This window comes from Rutidosis leptorrhynchoides, chromosome 2, assembly GCF_046630445.1.
Source record: "Rutidosis leptorrhynchoides isolate AG116_Rl617_1_P2 chromosome 2, CSIRO_AGI_Rlap_v1, whole genome shotgun sequence".
In the NCBI taxonomy this organism is placed as follows: Eukaryota; Viridiplantae; Streptophyta; class Magnoliopsida; order Asterales; family Asteraceae; genus Rutidosis; species Rutidosis leptorrhynchoides.
In genome coordinates, this window is record NC_092334.1 from 446,792,823 (window position 1) to 446,810,650 (window position 17,828).

A 17,828-nucleotide genomic window follows, 5' to 3' on the forward strand; every position below is an offset into this window, starting at 1 on the left:
AACACAAACTCGACCCAATTTAGGATTTTATGTATAGGACATTATCCCTTAACTCGTACATTGGCGCTTTGACCCTCACATTTTTTCTCATCCTGCGGCAAAGATCCTGTTTTTAGGAATTCTACAATGTCGGTCATCCAATTAATTTCTTCTTCTACAGGAGCAACAATTGGTTAGGTTCAATAGATCATTTTGAACATTTGCTCCATTAAGACCTTTTTCTTCAAGTGGTTGAATGTTAATGCCGCCATTTTACTCAGTACATCAGCTTGCTTGTTTTGGCGTCGAGGTATTTGGCTGATTCAGAAATCATCGATTTCGCCCACCAAGGAGTGTGCCAGTGCCAGACATGACTGCATTTCTCCATCATGGGTGTCAAACGTCCCATTAATCTGGTTAGCGACCAATTGAGAATCAACATACGCTTGGAGTTTCTTCACTTCTTTGGCACATCTCATTCCTACTAGTAGTGCTTTATACTCGGCCTCATTGTTTGTCGCCTTGAAGTTAAACCTTAGTGCGTAAGTATGCTCTGCTTTTTCTAGTCCTGTGAGCAGCAGGCCTGCGCCGGGTCCTTCGGGCCCACTTGCACCATCAGTGTATAATTCTCATTGCTCGGGTTTTGGAGCAGGAAGTTGTTCTGGAGCAAGTATGATTGGCATGTCTGCAGCCGATTCTGCCAAATAATCTGCTAGTATTTGTCCATTGACCGCGCTTCTGGCGCAATAATTGATCTCATGTTCGCCCAGTTCGATTTCCCATTTGGTCAATCGCCCCAACGTTTCGGGTTTATAGAGAATCTGTCTGATAGGCTGATCCGTTAGTACCATAATCGGGTGAGCTTGGAAATATATGCGCAACCTTATTGATGTTATTTCGAGCGCGTATACGAACATGAAAATCTGTTTGTGTTCGGTTATTTGTTCAGGAGAACCATAATGAATAAATATGAGCAATCTTTTTTACATTCGTATATATGAATTACTGCTATTACATAACCTATTTTTATCCAAAACACGACCTTGAATCGAAAACCTATTAGGCATTTATAAAATTTTAAAGCTAGAAACCGAAAGTAACGTTATGAATTGGACTGTAAAAACTCAGTGCTGATATTTAAAAAGACATTCAACCGAAACTGTTCCAAAATAAAAAAAAACTAGTGAAATGACCCGTGGAATCACGGGTTTGTTTAAATAAAACAGTTTAACGATGTTTTTTTGTATTAAGTGAACGTAAATGCTAAAGGGTTTAATGACTCGTGGAACCACATATTCCGACTAAGAAACTTGTCATTGTTTTTACAAACATATTAATATACTTAACTTAGTCAGAATAAATGAACTACATTTATTCTCACACCACTTACTTTCAATTTTGATCACAATTATTATTTTTCTTATCATAAAATTTACATTACAACATTTTATTGAGACATGTATTTCGCATACATATGTAACGTAATTAATCCCGTAAAGAAAACATATATTTGAATAATAATAATATAATAATACTTCCCCCGTCCGACTACAAGTATCCAGTTACTTTTTGCACAAAGTTTTAGAAAATTCCGCTAACTTCATTCTCCACCAATCAAAAATCTTCTCTCTCCAGAATAACATCTTCTGATTGATAGAAATACCAAGTAGATACTTGAAATGGGACAACCCAAAATAGAAAGGTGAATCATTATCATTTTCGTTATTATAGTAATATCGTTGTATATGTATGTAAATCAGTATTATTATCCCATCATATTATTGGTCAAAACAATAACTGAAGTGCTACTGGTGATGTGAGCAAAAGAAGTACACAATTGTAATTAGTTAGATATACATATCAATTTTTTTGACGAAACGTGATTTATAGTATCCGTAGCCTATCAATTAAGAGAAATTAAAAAATTCCAGTCTGCTAAAGATATATAAAGTTAACTAATAGTGATCACATTATATATTATCACCTTATAATAGCTTTATACCGTTGAGGAGAATTAGATGATTAACATGTATCGATTATGGTAGTTAATATCATAGTACATAGCTCGGAGAAGAAAAAAAAAAGCAAGCATGAATAATTGCCGCTAAAAAAATTAGGGCATAAAGACGTATCACATTAAGATTGAATAAATGAGTAAATAAGATGAGTTTATATGTTTAAAATGGAGTCATATGATATAATCATATTTAATTGGGTAAATATGTTATTATTAAAGTTAAGAATGGTATATATGATAAAACCCTAAATAAATAATAAAATAAAATATTTAATTAATGTTAATGACATTATTAAGATGGCTTGGATTTTTTTATTTTTTTTTATTTTTTCTTAATAAAGAAAAAAGTCTAATAATGACATTATAATTTTAGCAATTTAATAGAAACTATAGATATATAGATAGATAGTATTTTAGAATTTTGAATTGATAGAAACTTATCCCAAGATTTCAAAAATTCAACCCACACCATCGTTTGAAACCCAACTGTGCTAACCTTCATCTTCAAATTTACCTTCCATTTTGCTAGATTTTCTTCTTTTTCCCTTTAATCTATAAGCTTCCATCACCACCTTTTACTTTGATTTAGTTTTCTGAAGTTAAAACAACTTAATTTTTCGGCATCAGACTTGTTCTTTTCCGGCAAGATTCCGGTTTAGAGTAAATTCTTTCCTTTTTTAAACCCTCTTCTTGTCTGTTTACTTTCACATCTATCAATTCATCTCTTCTTTCACTATCGTTCGTTTTGTAGATCTCCGGCGAGTAGTCCTTTTCCGGCCACCGACATCTCGCCGGTGGTCCGGCTACTTTTCTTCATTTTCTGTTTTTCCAGCAGCCGCTGTTCACCTTCTCTTGGTGGTCTGAGTTTTGTTCCGATGGCTATAGCCACTAGCCACCGCCGTTCTCGTGGTGGTATTTAGCTATGGTTGTTAGGGCTTTACCTTGTCCACCGTTTGTTTTCCCTTTCCAGCAAAGACTTCTCTGGTTCTTCTTTGCTGACGGTGGTTGGTGGCCCACCACCCTGTTTGAGGTGGCCACCGGCCGTTTGAAGGTGGTGCTATTGCTTTCTCCTCGTGTCTCTGCCTGATGTTAACGAAGGCATATGGTGGCTCACCGCCCTGATGGTGGTGGCCGCCGTGGGTTTTGTTGTTTCGATCTACTTGTTTTTGGTGGTTGTCGTGGTTTTTCACCCAGTTGGTGAAGACCATTGACGGCGGCTGATTGATGGTGGGTGGGTGGTGGAGGACTAAGGGTTTTGAGGTGGGTGCGAGGTCTGTTGCGGGTTAGGGTTATCTGTATGTCGTGGGTGTGTTTGAGAGTCTTTTTCTTTCCGAGGGTGCTTTCGGGTTTGGACCAGGCGACGATCTCCCTGTTGGAGATCTGGTTCTAGATCCGGGGGAGGATTCGGATTTTTGCAGTTTGAGCTCTTCTTCCGACGGTACGAGGTGCTCTGCGGTTGCTTGGATTGCTCTGTTTTGTGTTATGTTTTGTTCAGATGTTTTTTATGCTTATTAGTGCAATCGTTGTAGGTTTCCTTTGTTCGGCATGTTAGACTAGTTTTGTTTCCTAGCAAAGTGTTATTTTCACCCTGTTGGTGGTATCGTTTGTTTTAGGACTCGATGTTTAGTCGTTTGTTTGTTGCCTAGGTTTGGATTATAAATGTGTCGGTTGTACTTGTTTGATCTTCGGATCTGTTATATGTTATCGTTTTTTCGCCAAAAAAAAAAAAAAAAAAAAAAAAAAGCTGCAATAGCCACTTTAACTTCAGTTGAGTCTGGTTCTTCGGCACTATGAGTGGTGGGATAGAGTTTTGAAAACCCCTAAAAAGAGTCCAAAGTTGATTGCTAATCGTGCTGTGTGTAACAGTTCTACGACTAAATGCCAATCAACGGTCAATAAATTTTTTTTTGGTAAAGGAGCAGTTTAATCAGTAAAGCAGGAGCTTTTGGCTAGCATGAAAGAGTAACTATTATACTAATATTCCTTTTATAATCCAAAGAAATTGGCAGCCTTATCAATAATTAACATAGTTCTTTTAAGATAACCATGGAATCACACACTATTCTATAATTCTTCTATTTCTGCTTCTTGTGCCATCACAATGAAAATCATAAGTTTCTTCATTTTTTTTTTTTTTTCCATCTAACACGTTGTGTAAATACGGTTTTGAAGAATATGTAAAGGTATGTATTTATATGAAGATTCAGCTATAGCTGAATTAAGCTTGTATAAGACTCTTTTCACTAATGTAAACAAGTAGTCATCACCCTACAAATTGACGTTCAATATTGCCTGAACATAAACTACTGACATATAGGAACATCTTCGAGTATCACATGTTACAACTCTTGCTGTCATTGCATATTTCATCCTGTCAATTTTGATGACAAGTAAATCAATATCAGTAACTATCTATGACTAGACATTTATAACTTAAAACAAGTATAGTACGCGGAGTATTGAATATACCTTTTTCCTTCTAGCCTCCAAAACTTGTTCTAAAGGCGGTCGGCCTAAAACATTATAAATATATTTGTAAGCTACCGTTGTATAAAATAACAAAGCGATGACACATGTTTTAGTTATCATATACCTGTGACTTGCATTCGATATTTAGCCCAAACACCGTAAACAGCATCAGCTATCGTTGCAACCTGTCAGTCAATAACATGTTTTAGGACCACCATTGTTTACTTTTAGGATGAAATCTCACACTTAATAGGCAGTGTTAGCAACAAAATCATGAGCGTTGCAATTTGGTCAAACAACTTACAGGCTCGTATCTTGTAATTGCATATACCCATCCTAGATCAACTGCTTCATATAGTTTTCGAAACACCTGCACAGGTTTTCAAAGTCATTTCTGGACAGAAACATATTTGCAAATGAAACCGACAAAATAATGAAGACGGAATAACAACTGAATTAAGTGTATACCTCAACATTAGTGACTACAGTTCCATCAGACATGATTGCATGAATTTTTCCCATAGCCTAAGTACATTAGGATATGTTATAGTTCATGTTAGATCCAAAGTGCATAATAACCAATATGATTAGCGCCAATAGATCACGATATAAAGAAGTAATTACACTTAGTAACATACAGAATATGGTTAGACCTATTAGTAATGATGAGATAAAGGCTGCAATTTGATATTGATAATGATAAAGGCCCCTGGTCCTGATGGCTATTCTTCTCTTTTCTTTAAGAGGGCCTGGAACATTGTAGGGCAGGATGTGTGCATTGTTATTAAAGAGTTTTTTACTAGTGGAAAGTTATTGAAGGAATTGAATGTTACCCTCATTGCCTTGATTCCTAAAATAGACACTCCACAAAAAGTCTCTGATTTCAGACCAATAGCATGTTGTAATGTACTTTACAAGTGCATTAGTAAAGTAATTACTAATAGGTTGAAAGAAGGGCTGGATACAATTGTAAGCTGCAACCAGAGTGCCTTCATTCCTGGAAGGTCAATTCATGATAACATTTTGGTTGCTCAGGAGATTTTAAAAGGATACAATAGAATTAGTGGCCCAAAGAGATGTGCACTGAAGATAGACATACAAAAGGCTTATGATACAGTCAATTGGTTGTTTCTTGAAGAAATTTTGATTCACTTTGGGTTTCATCAGCAAATGGTGAGATGGATCATGGCTTGTGTTTCTAGTACTTCTTTTTCAATATGTATCAATGGTGGTATTGAAGGATTTTTCAAAGGTGGAAGGGGGTTAAGGCAGGGTGATCCTATGTCACCATATCTTTTTACACTAGTTATGGAGGTGTTGTCTCTTATGCTTATAGAGGGCACTAAAATGGGTAGTGGTTTCAAATTTCACTACAAGTGTAAGGCTATGAGATTGACTCACATCTGTTTTGCAGATGACCTGTTAGTTTTTTGTCATGGTGATGTGAGATCTGTGCAGATTGTCAAAATGGTCCTTAACAGTTTTGGTGAAGTATCAGGCCTGATCCCTAATTTAAGTAAGAGCACAATATTTTTTGGCAGTGTCTCAAGGATTGTGCAAAGTAGGATTGTTCAAATCTTACCATTTGAAGTTGGTAAATTCCCTATGAAGTATTTGGGAGTTCTCCTCCTTGCAAAAAGATTAGGGATAAAAGAGTGCAAATGCTTAGTGGATAAGGTGCAAAGCAAAGTTAATAACTGGAAAATGAAGAAACTTTCTTATGCTGGAAGATTACAATTGGTAGCTTCAGTCCTTACTGCTATGCAAACATACTGGGCTTCTGTGTATATCTTGCCATATGGTATTGTGAAAGAGATTGATAAATTGCTTAAAGGTTTTCTGTGGGCCCAGGCTGAGTCATCAAAGGGGAAAGCTAAAGTTGCCTGGAAGGTTGTATGTGTGCCAAAAGATCAAGGGGGTCTTGGATTGAGGCCTTTGAAAGCTTAGAATGAGACTTTAATTGTGAAGCAGATTTGGAGAATTATCAATAAAGAAGAGTCATTATGGAGTAAATGGGTGAACTTGATAAAACTCAAAGGTTTGAGTTTTTGGGATGTGTCAGCTGGATGTAATGATAGTTGGGGGTGGAAATATCGTTTAAATTTAAGAGATAAGGTGAAACATCGTTTTAGAAGTTCTTTTGTGTATGGCAGAGTTGTTAATGTGTGGATTACTAATGAAGGAAAGAGTGTATCTTTTTCAACAAATTAGGTATGGAGAGACCTTAGAGAGAATAGGGAAAGGGTTTCATGGTATAATATGGTTTGGTTTAAAGGTTTTGAACCCAAACATGCATTTATTGTATGGCTTGCAGTGCTTGACAGGCTTAATACTCAAGAAAAAATGGCTAAATGGATCCATAATAACAGCTTCAGTTGTGCATTGTGTGGGAAAGTTAAGGACTCTATTAGTCATTTATTCTTTAAGTGTGAATATAGTGCAAAAGTCTGGGGAGATATGAGGAAGAAACTTATTTTCAGAGGTCTCCCAGATGATTTTCATGGCATTTTATTGGGTTTGGAAAAATATCCAGGTTCAAAGAACATTTGAAATGTGATAAATCGTATGGTTTTTGCTGCTTGTGTCTACAGTATATGGCAGGAAAGGAATAAAAGGATTTTCAAGCTGGAAAAGAGAAATGTTGATGCAATCTGATTCAGGATTTTGTTAAATGCAAATGTTTGACTTTTAAAGTCAAGCATAGTAGAGCTATTCTTCGGTTTGCAGATTTGTGGGATTTAAAAGTAGTGGATGGTAGATTGTGTATGTAGGTTGGTGTTTTGGGCTGGGTGTTTTTGTTTGTTTTGTATTTTGGTTGATTGTTTTGTTTGTTTTTCTGGGCCTGGGCAGATCCAGTCCAGGGGTGTTTGTATTTTTTGAAATAATATATTCTATTTTTTGCCCGAAAAAAAAAAAAAACATACAGTTTCATAATCAATGCCTAGATTCTGCTCCGGTGAATAATCATCCGAACTTATATCAACAAAGTTGATTGCATTGTACTTCTGATCCCTTTCCTTTAGCATGTTAACCTAACGACAATAAGTGAAATCGCACTTACGGGTCTTGAACTTTCAAAAGAACTTAGAACTAGCCATTGCGAAAGATTTGACAAATGACAGATTTTTACGTACCTCACGCATGCAAAGTGGACAATCACCATCATAAAGCATTTTAACCTTCCAATTAGGGGCAGATTGTGATCGCGCTTCATTACTCCCTTCTGTTGTTATAGGGTCAGTTGTTGCCTCTTGTATAGCTCGAACAGAAAACCGAAATCCTAAAATCATTTATCATTAACATTATTAAAATATTGAGTGTATATAAAATATAAAACAAATAATTAGACCCTAATGATTTAAAATAAGGCGCAAAAGGGTCTTGCTAGAATGCTAGTGTACTTTGATTTTTTTATTTTATTTTTATTTTTTGCCTTTAATTGTTTGTTTTGGGCCTATTGTGTTTCGCCGTTGCTAATTTAGTCGTGTTTCTCTAGTTTTTTCTGTTTCTCAAATCTCTGATTGTGTCTATATACAGTGGCGAAAGTGTATAGGGGCAGAGGGGGCGGCCGCCCCCAGTGGATTTTGTTTTTTCAGTGTAAAACTTTTGGGTTTTTCGACTTTGTCCGGAGGATTTTTTTTTTTTGCCTCCAAACCTACACATTTTGCCCCAAAACCTTCAAATTTTGCCCCAAATTCTCCAACTTTTGCCTCAAAAACTTCAAATTTTGCCCCGAACTCTCCAACTTTTGCCCCAAAATCTTCAAATTTTGTCCAAAAAAATTGCTACGATTAAATTTTTTTTTTTTGCCCCCGGTGAAAAAATCCTAGTTTCGCCTTTGTCTATATATATAAACTAATTGTCCTCCTGACCTGTGCCTCGAGCGGACGATCGAGTTGCTTCCCCTCCGGTCCCCCATGCTTCTCGGTCATAGAGAACCTATTTCATTTTTCATTTATATAAAGATGTAGTGATTAATGTAGTTTTCGTTTTATCCTAGGCGTAATTTAAATTTAATTACGTTGATAACGTTATCTCTTAATTTAAGCGCATAATTTTTTTAAAACACAACTAAAACATCAGTAACACACAATTAATCCACGACTATATATGCAATTATCCAATCTTAGGATCCAACCTCAAAGTTGGGCCACCTAAATACCTTTAGGCCAATGACCCTTAGATAATTTGAAAGAATGATAAGTCGAACACTTGTAAGTACAACAACCCCTATACGTACTATTGATTGTACAAACATATATACAAGAAGCGTTACCGAAAATGAAGAAGATTTACCGGTTCGGGAAGAGGGATAAGTGACGGATCGATGACGATGACTGGAAGCAGAAATCACAAACGGACGAAAGCATGATTTAGCGGGTGTTAATTGTAGTTTTGTTATGGAACCTGCTACTGCTCTTAACGCCATACTAATTGATCGAATGTTAATCGGAAATGGAAGTGAATTTTTTTTAAAAATATGGTAATGGACCGATGGTGGAACGCTGGCGACACATGGTTCATTCATTTTTTTTATTACTCTTTTTTCTACGTTGCGACATTTATTTTTTAATTTTTATTTTAAATCACACCCACTTAAAATTGATCATTAGCAAACGCTTGGACGTGAATGATACTCGTTATTGTAAATTTTTTTTTTTACATGGATTCAAGTCTTATTTTTGTTAACAATTTATATCCTGTCACAGTCGGATTAACATGCTTCCCGTCACATAAGAGGGCGAACCGTTCCACCGCCCAGGTCCGCCCACCCTGGGCGCCGTTGGCACCACCCCCGCCCAGGTCCCACTCAGGTCACGCCCAGCCTGGTTCGCCCAACTCGTTTACTATCTTGAGCATTTTTGTGGACGTAAATGGGTGAGGAAAAAAAAATCGAAAATGTCTCCAACGGCTCTCTCAACGGCTACTTCTATTTTTTTTTCTTTCCTTTTTTACACTATATATACTGTCATAACCCGACCTTAACCATAAGGACGAATACAATAACATATGATTTCATCGCGAGGTATTGACCTCTATATGCGACATTTTTCAAAAACTGCATTCGTTTTTATAATACAAACCATAGCTTTTATTACAAATACAAGGTTTAAACAACTTAATAATGATTATCGTTTAGCGATAATCTTAGACTTACAAACTTTACATGTGATAATAACAATACGACCTCCAACATATTTTACATTACAAATCCTCCGATATGCAGTTTTATTTTTGACACAAATATGCATACTCAAGATCTTGCTTAAATTCAACATGTTGCAGCGGAAGCTTTTAGTTATCACCTGAGAATAAACATGCTTAAAACGTCAACATAAAGTTGGTGAGATATAGGTTTAATGCCGGCAGCGTTATAAATATAGACCACAAGATTTCATATATAAACGTTTTAATAAAAATATTCTAAGTTGTTGAGCACTTGATAACCATACTTAACATTTAATCAACGTCGCATATTCCCTTTATTATGAAATCTTACTACACCGTACCAAGTGTAGTCACCGAAACGAAGTACTGTGCAACCGTTTAATACTGGTCGTCCAGTCCGGTTGGGGTTGTCAGGCCCGATAGATCTATCAACAGGATTCGCGTTTACAATACCTCATGTAAATAATAGTTACCAAGTTACAGGGAAGTATGCCAGTGGTACAACTCAACGTGGAATATATATTTTTAATCACTTGTGTCCATAACGTAAATCATAAAATGCATGTATTCTCATCCCGAAATATTTAGAGTTTAAAAGTGGGACTATATACTCACTTTTGCCTTGAAGGTATTTATCACGACTTGGTCTTCGATAGATATCACGAACCTAACCATATATATAATATATCAACATATTTTCTTTTTAAGTAATCGTTATATATATATATATATATATATATATATATATATATATATATATATATATATATATATATATATATATATATATATATATATATATATATATATATATATATATATATATATATATATATTTAATATTTTTAATATTTTCTTAGTCCGTAGTTAGCAGTCCGTAGTTAGTGGTCCACAATTAGTTGCTTAAATAAAATAAATAAAGACCCCATCGTATTCGTATTGATCAGAATTAATCTTGACCCATGGTACCATGTTGTCAAATGACGTGTTGCGTACATAAAGTACCGTGTTGTCAAATGACGTGTTGCGTACAATCATGAGGTCTTATGATTAATCTTCTCGTGTTGTTTACGGGTGGTCCTGAAATATATAAAATCAAATCATAAGTAAATATATATGAAATATCATATTAATTAGAAATATATGATTAATTTAATTTTTCTCCAAATATTTTCGTAGCTAAACTAGCTTCGCATACCCGATCTTGTTTTAGTCGTAGTTTCTTCATTACAACTCCGTTTTGGTTGGTTCAACTTGCCACTTCCTTGGATCGAGTCAAATTTTAAGAATATGAACTGAAAATACCTTAGGTTGTATTCGAAATCACAGGTTATAGGTCAAACTTTGGTGAAACTTATGAAAGTGATCATTTTCCATCATAAAAACAACATTTAATGATCATTTTTCTAAAAATACTTACACTTTGAGTTAAACCATGAAATTTTTATGTGTTAACATATTCATAAGAAATATTATTTTTCCAGAATATGAACTTCCAATTCAAAGCTTAAGATGATTTTTAATTATCCAACCCAAAACAGCCCCCGATTGCACTCCGACGACGTAGATTCAGTTTTTAAGGTGTTCTTTGTAAAACCAAGTTATATCTTGTTAAGTTAGCATATCATTATGATATATTACAGGTCTTGAAGTGTTTTAAAAGTCAAGTTAGAAGGATCTATTTAGTTTGCGAACAAGTTTAAAATCATTCAAACTATGTTCTTGTTGTTAAAATTTTATACCACAAAATAAGATAGCTATATGAATATGAATTGAATAAGATTATGAATAAGGTTACTACCTCAAGTTACTTGGACAAAGTTACTGTAAGAGATGAGAAAAATCCTAGAATCAAAAGAGTGGTGGAGTTGGATTGAAAGGTTGGAAGTAAACTTGTTTACTTGGAAGGATTTTTGAAGTGTTCTTGAATGGATTTTCTTATGATGATTAAGGGTTGTTTTTGAAGCTAGATCTTCATGGTTATTTGCTGAGATTGTGAAGAACACTTAAGGTTCCTAAGAGTGTGTTTTTGGTTTGAGAAAATGTGTAGTAAAAATGAAAATGGAATGGAGTATAAATGGTGGTGAAAAGATGTATAAATTTGTAATATTGTGCAAAAGTCTTGTAATATGCCAAATTGATTAATCATGCATGCTAAGATCCAAAATTGGCTGACTCATGGCTGCTAATAAAGTGATTGTGATGTGTATATACCAATAGTAAATACGTATAGAAGCTGGGTATGATACGGGTACATATACCCTAGATATACGTATAAAAATCTTGAGAAAACGGAACGAGGATTCAAATATAGCTATCTTTTGTAAATATACTTATATTGTTTTATGTATATAAATCCTTTAAAAGTGATAAAATACATATCTATACGATACATGTATAAGCATTATAAGTTTTAAGTATTTAAGTCGAAGAACGTCACATATAATTATCGTTTTGAAAACTTAAGTTAGTAGTCTCAAAATATACTTATAACTCATTGTTATTAGTACACAATGAGATGTTAAAACATTCTTAGATCATGTTAAATATATAAAAATACATATATATACACAAACGTATAATTATCGTATGTTATATAGTTCGTGATATCATCGGTCAAATTGGACGGTCAAACGTTGTGTAAAACTCTTTTCAAAAACATAAGTCTCAACAATTTAGATTGCTTATCATGTTGGTAAGGTTTAATTTATGTAAATATTAATCTTATAAGTGTAAAACGATCGGAAAAATCCGGGTCGTTACAGTACCTACCCGTTAAATAAATTTCGTCCCGAAATTTTAAAATTGTACCTATTTTGCGTTCTCGGGAAACAAATGTGGGTACTTTCGTTTCATCTGATCCTCTCATTCCCAAGTAAACTCGGGACCCCTTCGAGCATTCCAACGAACCTTAACGATCGGTATGTTGCTCTGCTTGAGTTGTTTAACTTCACGGTCCATGATTTCGACTGGTTCTTCTATGAATTGTAGTTTCTCGTCGACTTGGATTTCTTCAAGAGGAATGGTGAGATCTTCCTTTGCAAGACATTTTTTGAGGTTTGAGTCGTGAAATGAATTATGTACTCTGGCGAGTTGTTGTGGTAACTCGAGTCGATAAGCTACCGGTCCGATGCGTTCGATGATCTTGAACGGGCCTACATACCTTGGGTTCAGTTTACCCCTTTTTCCAAAACGTATTACACCTTTCCAAGGTGACACCTTTAGCATAACCATGTCACCGATCTGAAACTCTAATGGTTTCCTTCGGACATCCGCGTAGCTCTTTTGGCGACTACGGGCTGTTTTCAATCTCTTCTTGATTTGTACTATCTTCTCAGTCGTTTCGTGTATGATCTCGGGAACAGTTAATTGTCGATCTCCTACTTCATTCCAACAGATAGGGGATCTGCACTTCCTTCCATACAGTGCTTCAAATGGTGCAGCTTTAATGCTCGCATGATAACTGTTATTATACGAGAATTCTGCTAATGGTAGATATTTATCCCATCCGTTTCCAAAATCGATCACACATGCCCTGAGCATGTCTTCAAGAGTCTGAATTGTTCTTTCACTCTGCCCGTCAGTTTGCGGATGATATGCGGTACTCATATCCTAACGAGTTCCTAGGGCCTCCTGTAGTGATTGCCAGAACTTTGATGTAAATCTACTATCACGATCGGATATAATGGAAACAGGTATTCCATGCCTTGAAACAATTTCCTTTATGTATAATCGTAATAGTTTCTCCATTCTATCTGTTTCCTTTATAGGCAAGAAATGTGCAGATTTGGTGAGACGATCAACTATTACCCAAATGGTGTCATAACCCCAGGCAGTCTTAGGTAACTTTGTGATGAAATCCATGGTAATACCATCCCATTTCCATTCTGGGATTTCTGGTTGTTGAAGTAACCCTGGCGGCTTCTGGTGTTCTGCTTTGACTTTGGAACAAGTTAAACATTCCCCAACATATGTTGCAACGTCTGTCTTTAAATTAGGCCACCAATAATGCGTCTTAAGATCTTGATACATCTTTCCAACTCCAGGATGTATCGAGTATCTTGTCTTATGTGCCTCATTCAATATCAACTTCCTTAATCCACCCAACTTCGGTACCCAAATACGGTTTGCGAAATATCAAATTCCGTCTTCCCGTATAACGAGTTGCTTCTCATACTTCTTCATTATTTCATTTCCTATGTTTTCTTTAGTAAGAGCTTCTCGTTGAGCCTCTTTGATTTGTGAGTTGAGATTCATGCGAATTCTTATGTTCATCGCTCGTACTCGAATTGGGTCTCTTTCCTTTCTGCTTAGAGCGTCGGCCACTACATTCGCTTTCCCGGGATGATAGCGAATCTCACAATCGTAGTCGTTTATCAGCTCGACCCACCTACGTTGCCTCATGTTCAGCTGTTTCTGATCGAAGATATGTTGAAGGCTTTTATGATCGGTAAACACAGTTCATTTAACCCCATATAAGTAGTGTCTCCATATCTTCAATGCAAACACTACTGCTCCCAATTCTAAATCATGCGTCGTATAATTCCGCTCATGAATCTTCAATTGTCGGGATGCGTATGCTATAACTTTCTTCCGTTGCATAAGGACGCAACCAAAACCTTGTCGCGAAGCGTCACAATATATCTCAAAATCATCGTTCCCTTCAGGTAACGATAAAATAGGCATTGTAGTCAACTTCTTCTTCAGTAATTGAAATGCATTCTCCTGCTCAGAAGTCCATTCGTACTTCTTCCCTTTTTGCGTTAACGCTGTTAATGGTTTAGCTATTCGGGAAAAATCTTGAATAAACCTTCTATAATAACCAGCTAAACCCAAAATTGGCGTATCTGCGTTGGTGTCTTAGGAGTCTCCCATTTTTCAATGGCCTCAATTTTAGCTGGGTCAACCTGAATTCCTTTGCTACTAACAACATGACCAAGAAATTGCACTTCTTTTAACCAAAACGCACACTTAGAAAATTTGGCGTATAATTGTTCTTTTCTTAACAATTCTAATACCAATCTTAAATACTGTTCATGCTCTTGTTCACTCTTGGAATAGATAAGAATATCGTCAATGAAAACGATAACAAACTTATCTAAATACGGACTACAAACTCGATTCATGAGGTCCATGAATACAGCTGGCGCATTTGTCAACCCAAACGGCATGACAAAAAATTCGTAATGACCGTAGCGTGTCCGGAAAGCAGTTTTCAGAATATCTTCTTCTTTGACACGTAGTTGATGATAGCCCGATCTTAAGTCGATTTTCGAGTACACACATGATCCTTGCAGTTGATCAAATAAATCGTCAATTCTCGGTAGTGGATACCGATTCTTGATAGTTAACTTATTTAATTCACGATAATCTATACACATCCTAAAAGATCCATCTTTCTTTTTAACAAATAAAATTGGAGCTCCCCACGGTGAAGTACTTGGTCGTATGAATCCACGGTCCAGTAATTCTTTTAACTGACTCTGAAGTTCTTTTAACTCAGACGGTGCAAGTCTATATGGAGCACGAGCCACTGGTGCAGCTCCTGGTACTAGATCTATTTGAAATTCTATAGATCTAAATGGAGGTAATCCCGGCAACTCTTCCGGAAAGACTTCAGGAAAATCTCTTGCCACAGGCACGCCATTGATGCTCTTCACTTTTTCCTTCGTTTCGACTTTATTAACATGTGCTAAGATGGCATAGCACCCTTTCTTCAAGCACTTTTGAGCTTTCAAACAACTAATGAGTTTTAGCTTTGAGTTACCCTTCTCTCCATAAATCATTACTGGCATTTTATACTTACGAGGAATGCGAATTGCCTTTTTGGCGCACACAACTTCAGCTCCTATTTTGGACATCCAGTCCATGCCGACTATTACATCAAAACTTCCTAATTCTACGGGTATCAAATCAATCTTAAATATTTCTCCGGCTAAATTTATTTTACAATCACGGCAAATTTTATCGGCTTTAATTAGTTTACCATTAGCTAACTCAATCATGTACTTAGCATCTAGAGGTAATGATGAACAATTCAATTTAGCGTAAAAGTCTCTACTCACGTAACTTCTATCGGCACCAGTATTAAATATAATAGATGCGGATAAGTTATTAATGGTAAACGTACCCGTAACAAGCTCCGGGTCTTCACACGCCTCTCTAGCATTAATAACAAATGCTCTTCCACGTGCAAATCCATTATTCTTCTCTGGATTCGGACACTGGCTCTTATAATGACCCTGTTTCCCACACCCATAACAGGTAACAGTGGCCAAGGTAGTTCTATTTGCATTAGTGGCAGGAGTCTTGGTGCCATTTGTATTTGTAACAGGAATCCGACAATCTTCAGCAAGATGACCCCTTCGATTACAATTTTCGCACACCACATTACAATAACCAGAGTGATGTTTGTGGCATCTGTTACATAAAGGATTTCGTCCTTTGTAACCTGAGTTCGAACCGCTACCCGCACCTTGCGTGGTTTCTTGTTTCTTGTTGGATTGTTGATGATTACCTTCCCACTTTCTTTTGTTTCCCGATGTCTTGACATCGGTGTTCTTATCCAGAATAATCTGGTCCATCAACTCGTTCGCCATGGTGATGGCTTCGTGAATAGTCTTGGGTTTCGATGCTGTAACATTTGCTTTGACATTTTTAGGCAAACCATCTTTGTACAGTTCTATCTTCCGTTCTTCGGTTGGTACCAATTCGGGACATAGCAAAGCTAATTCCATGAATCGCTGATTGTAGTTGGTGAGTTCAATACCAACAACTTTCAGGCTTCGTAATTCAGCTTCCAACTTCCTAACCTCGTTCCTTGGACAATACTCATTGATTAGCATTGTTTTGAATTCTTCCCAGGGAGTATCATAAGCTACATCTCCTCCTATGGCCTTCACATAGTTTTTCCACCATGTGAGTGCACTATCTTGTAAGGTGCACGATGCATACTTGGTCATGTCCTTCTTAATACAACCACTGATTTTAAACACATACTCAATCTTTTCGATCCACCGGGTTAAACCGACTGGTCCTTCTGTTCCACTGAATGATGAGGGCTTGCAACCTTGAAAAGTTTTGTAAGTGCATCCCACACGAGGATTTGGGTTAACTGCAGCACCTCTTGCAGCCTCGATCCATAACATTCTGTCGTTCACTCGCTGATTGATGAGTTCTTGGATTTCTTGTTCCGTCATTCCGTTCAATCGCGCCATAATCTTCAATAAAAATGGAAAAAAAAAATTTATTCACATGGAATATTATAGATGTAGTATGTATTTACAGTACATCGTAGCTTATTAATAATATGAACCAGTTATTATTATAAAAGCCTTTTCTTCTTATTAGTATTTTATAATTATACCTAGGGTAGTACCTACCCGTTAAAGTTCATACTTAATAGCTTAGTACGAAAATCAATTACTATCACCCAAATAATACTCAACCATGGAAAATTATTGCATTTCACACTTCACTATTTTACATATGCTTATCTTACATCAAACATTAAGCAAACCACACTAGTAATATTATACAATACGTTATATGATTTCATGGTTTAAAACAACAGCGTATCATTTAACCAAAAGCGTTTGTATTCAAAGGAATCGCTTAAAGGTTATCATGGTTGTCTCCCTGCGTTTTGACTGGGGGGCTGAAGAACTGGATGCCGGGATAGAACTAATAGGATTAGCAGGAATAGGTGTGGAAGTATCTGGTGGAGTTGGTGCCACAACATTCTCTCTAGACTCGGGATTTGGATTTTTCATTTCAGTAGCCTTTCGTTTCTTTCCTCGTCCGAACTTGTCTTTCGTAATTTCCTGTATTTCTTCCTCCTCAGGATCACCTTTCTGTTCCTCTTCAATTGATTCATCCGGAACTTGTGAGTCTTCCCCAAAGGTGTCGTTTTCATCATCGGATAGGTTAATGACTGGAACACCATCTGAAGATTCTGGTTCGGAGTCGCTGAATGTGATAATAAGTTCTAAGCCAGACATCTATCACATAACAACTAGCACGTTAATACCACATAATATTTACATATTAATTTTTAACCAACAAGGATAAGCAATAGTTTTCGAAATCAAACACGATCAAAGTCCAGACTCACTAATGCATCCTAACAAACTCGATAAGACACACTAATGCAAATTTTCTGGTTCTCTAAGACCAACGCTCTGATACCACATGT

At 36.2% G+C, this 17,828-nt stretch overlaps 1 protein-coding gene across 1 annotated transcript; it reads right to left on the reverse strand.

The window, feature by feature from the left end:
- Window positions 1–4,228: 4,228 nt before the first annotated feature.
- Window positions 4,229–9,001, reverse strand: LOC139892464 (uncharacterized protein At5g50100, chloroplastic-like). The gene is made up of 8 exons (XM_071875565.1): window positions 8,762–9,001; window positions 7,600–7,745; window positions 7,390–7,497; window positions 4,934–4,990; window positions 4,770–4,835; window positions 4,590–4,650; window positions 4,466–4,509; window positions 4,229–4,367 (listed from the first exon to the last, which is right to left on the reverse strand). The coding sequence occupies exons 1-8, from the start codon at window positions 8,991–8,993 to the stop codon at window positions 4,329–4,331; spliced, it is 753 nt and encodes a 250-aa protein (XP_071731666.1). The 5' UTR covers window positions 8,994–9,001; the 3' UTR covers window positions 4,229–4,328.
- Window positions 9,002–17,828: the final 8,827 nt, after the last annotated feature.

Bases quoted from the DNA above. Each gene is read 5' to 3' on its own strand.
- LOC139892464 (XM_071875565.1), bottom strand. From the start codon at position 8,993: ATGAATGAACCATGTGTCGCCAGCGTTCCACCATCGGTCCATTACCAT. The intron at 7,498-7,599 runs GTACGTAAAAAT...TATTGTCGTTAG, and splicing joins GTCCACTTTGCATGCGTGAG to GTTAACATGCTAAAGGAAAG. The intron at 4,836-4,933 runs GTATACACTTAA...AAACCTGTGCAG, and splicing joins CTGTAGTCACTAATGTTGAG to GTGTTTCGAAAACTATATGA.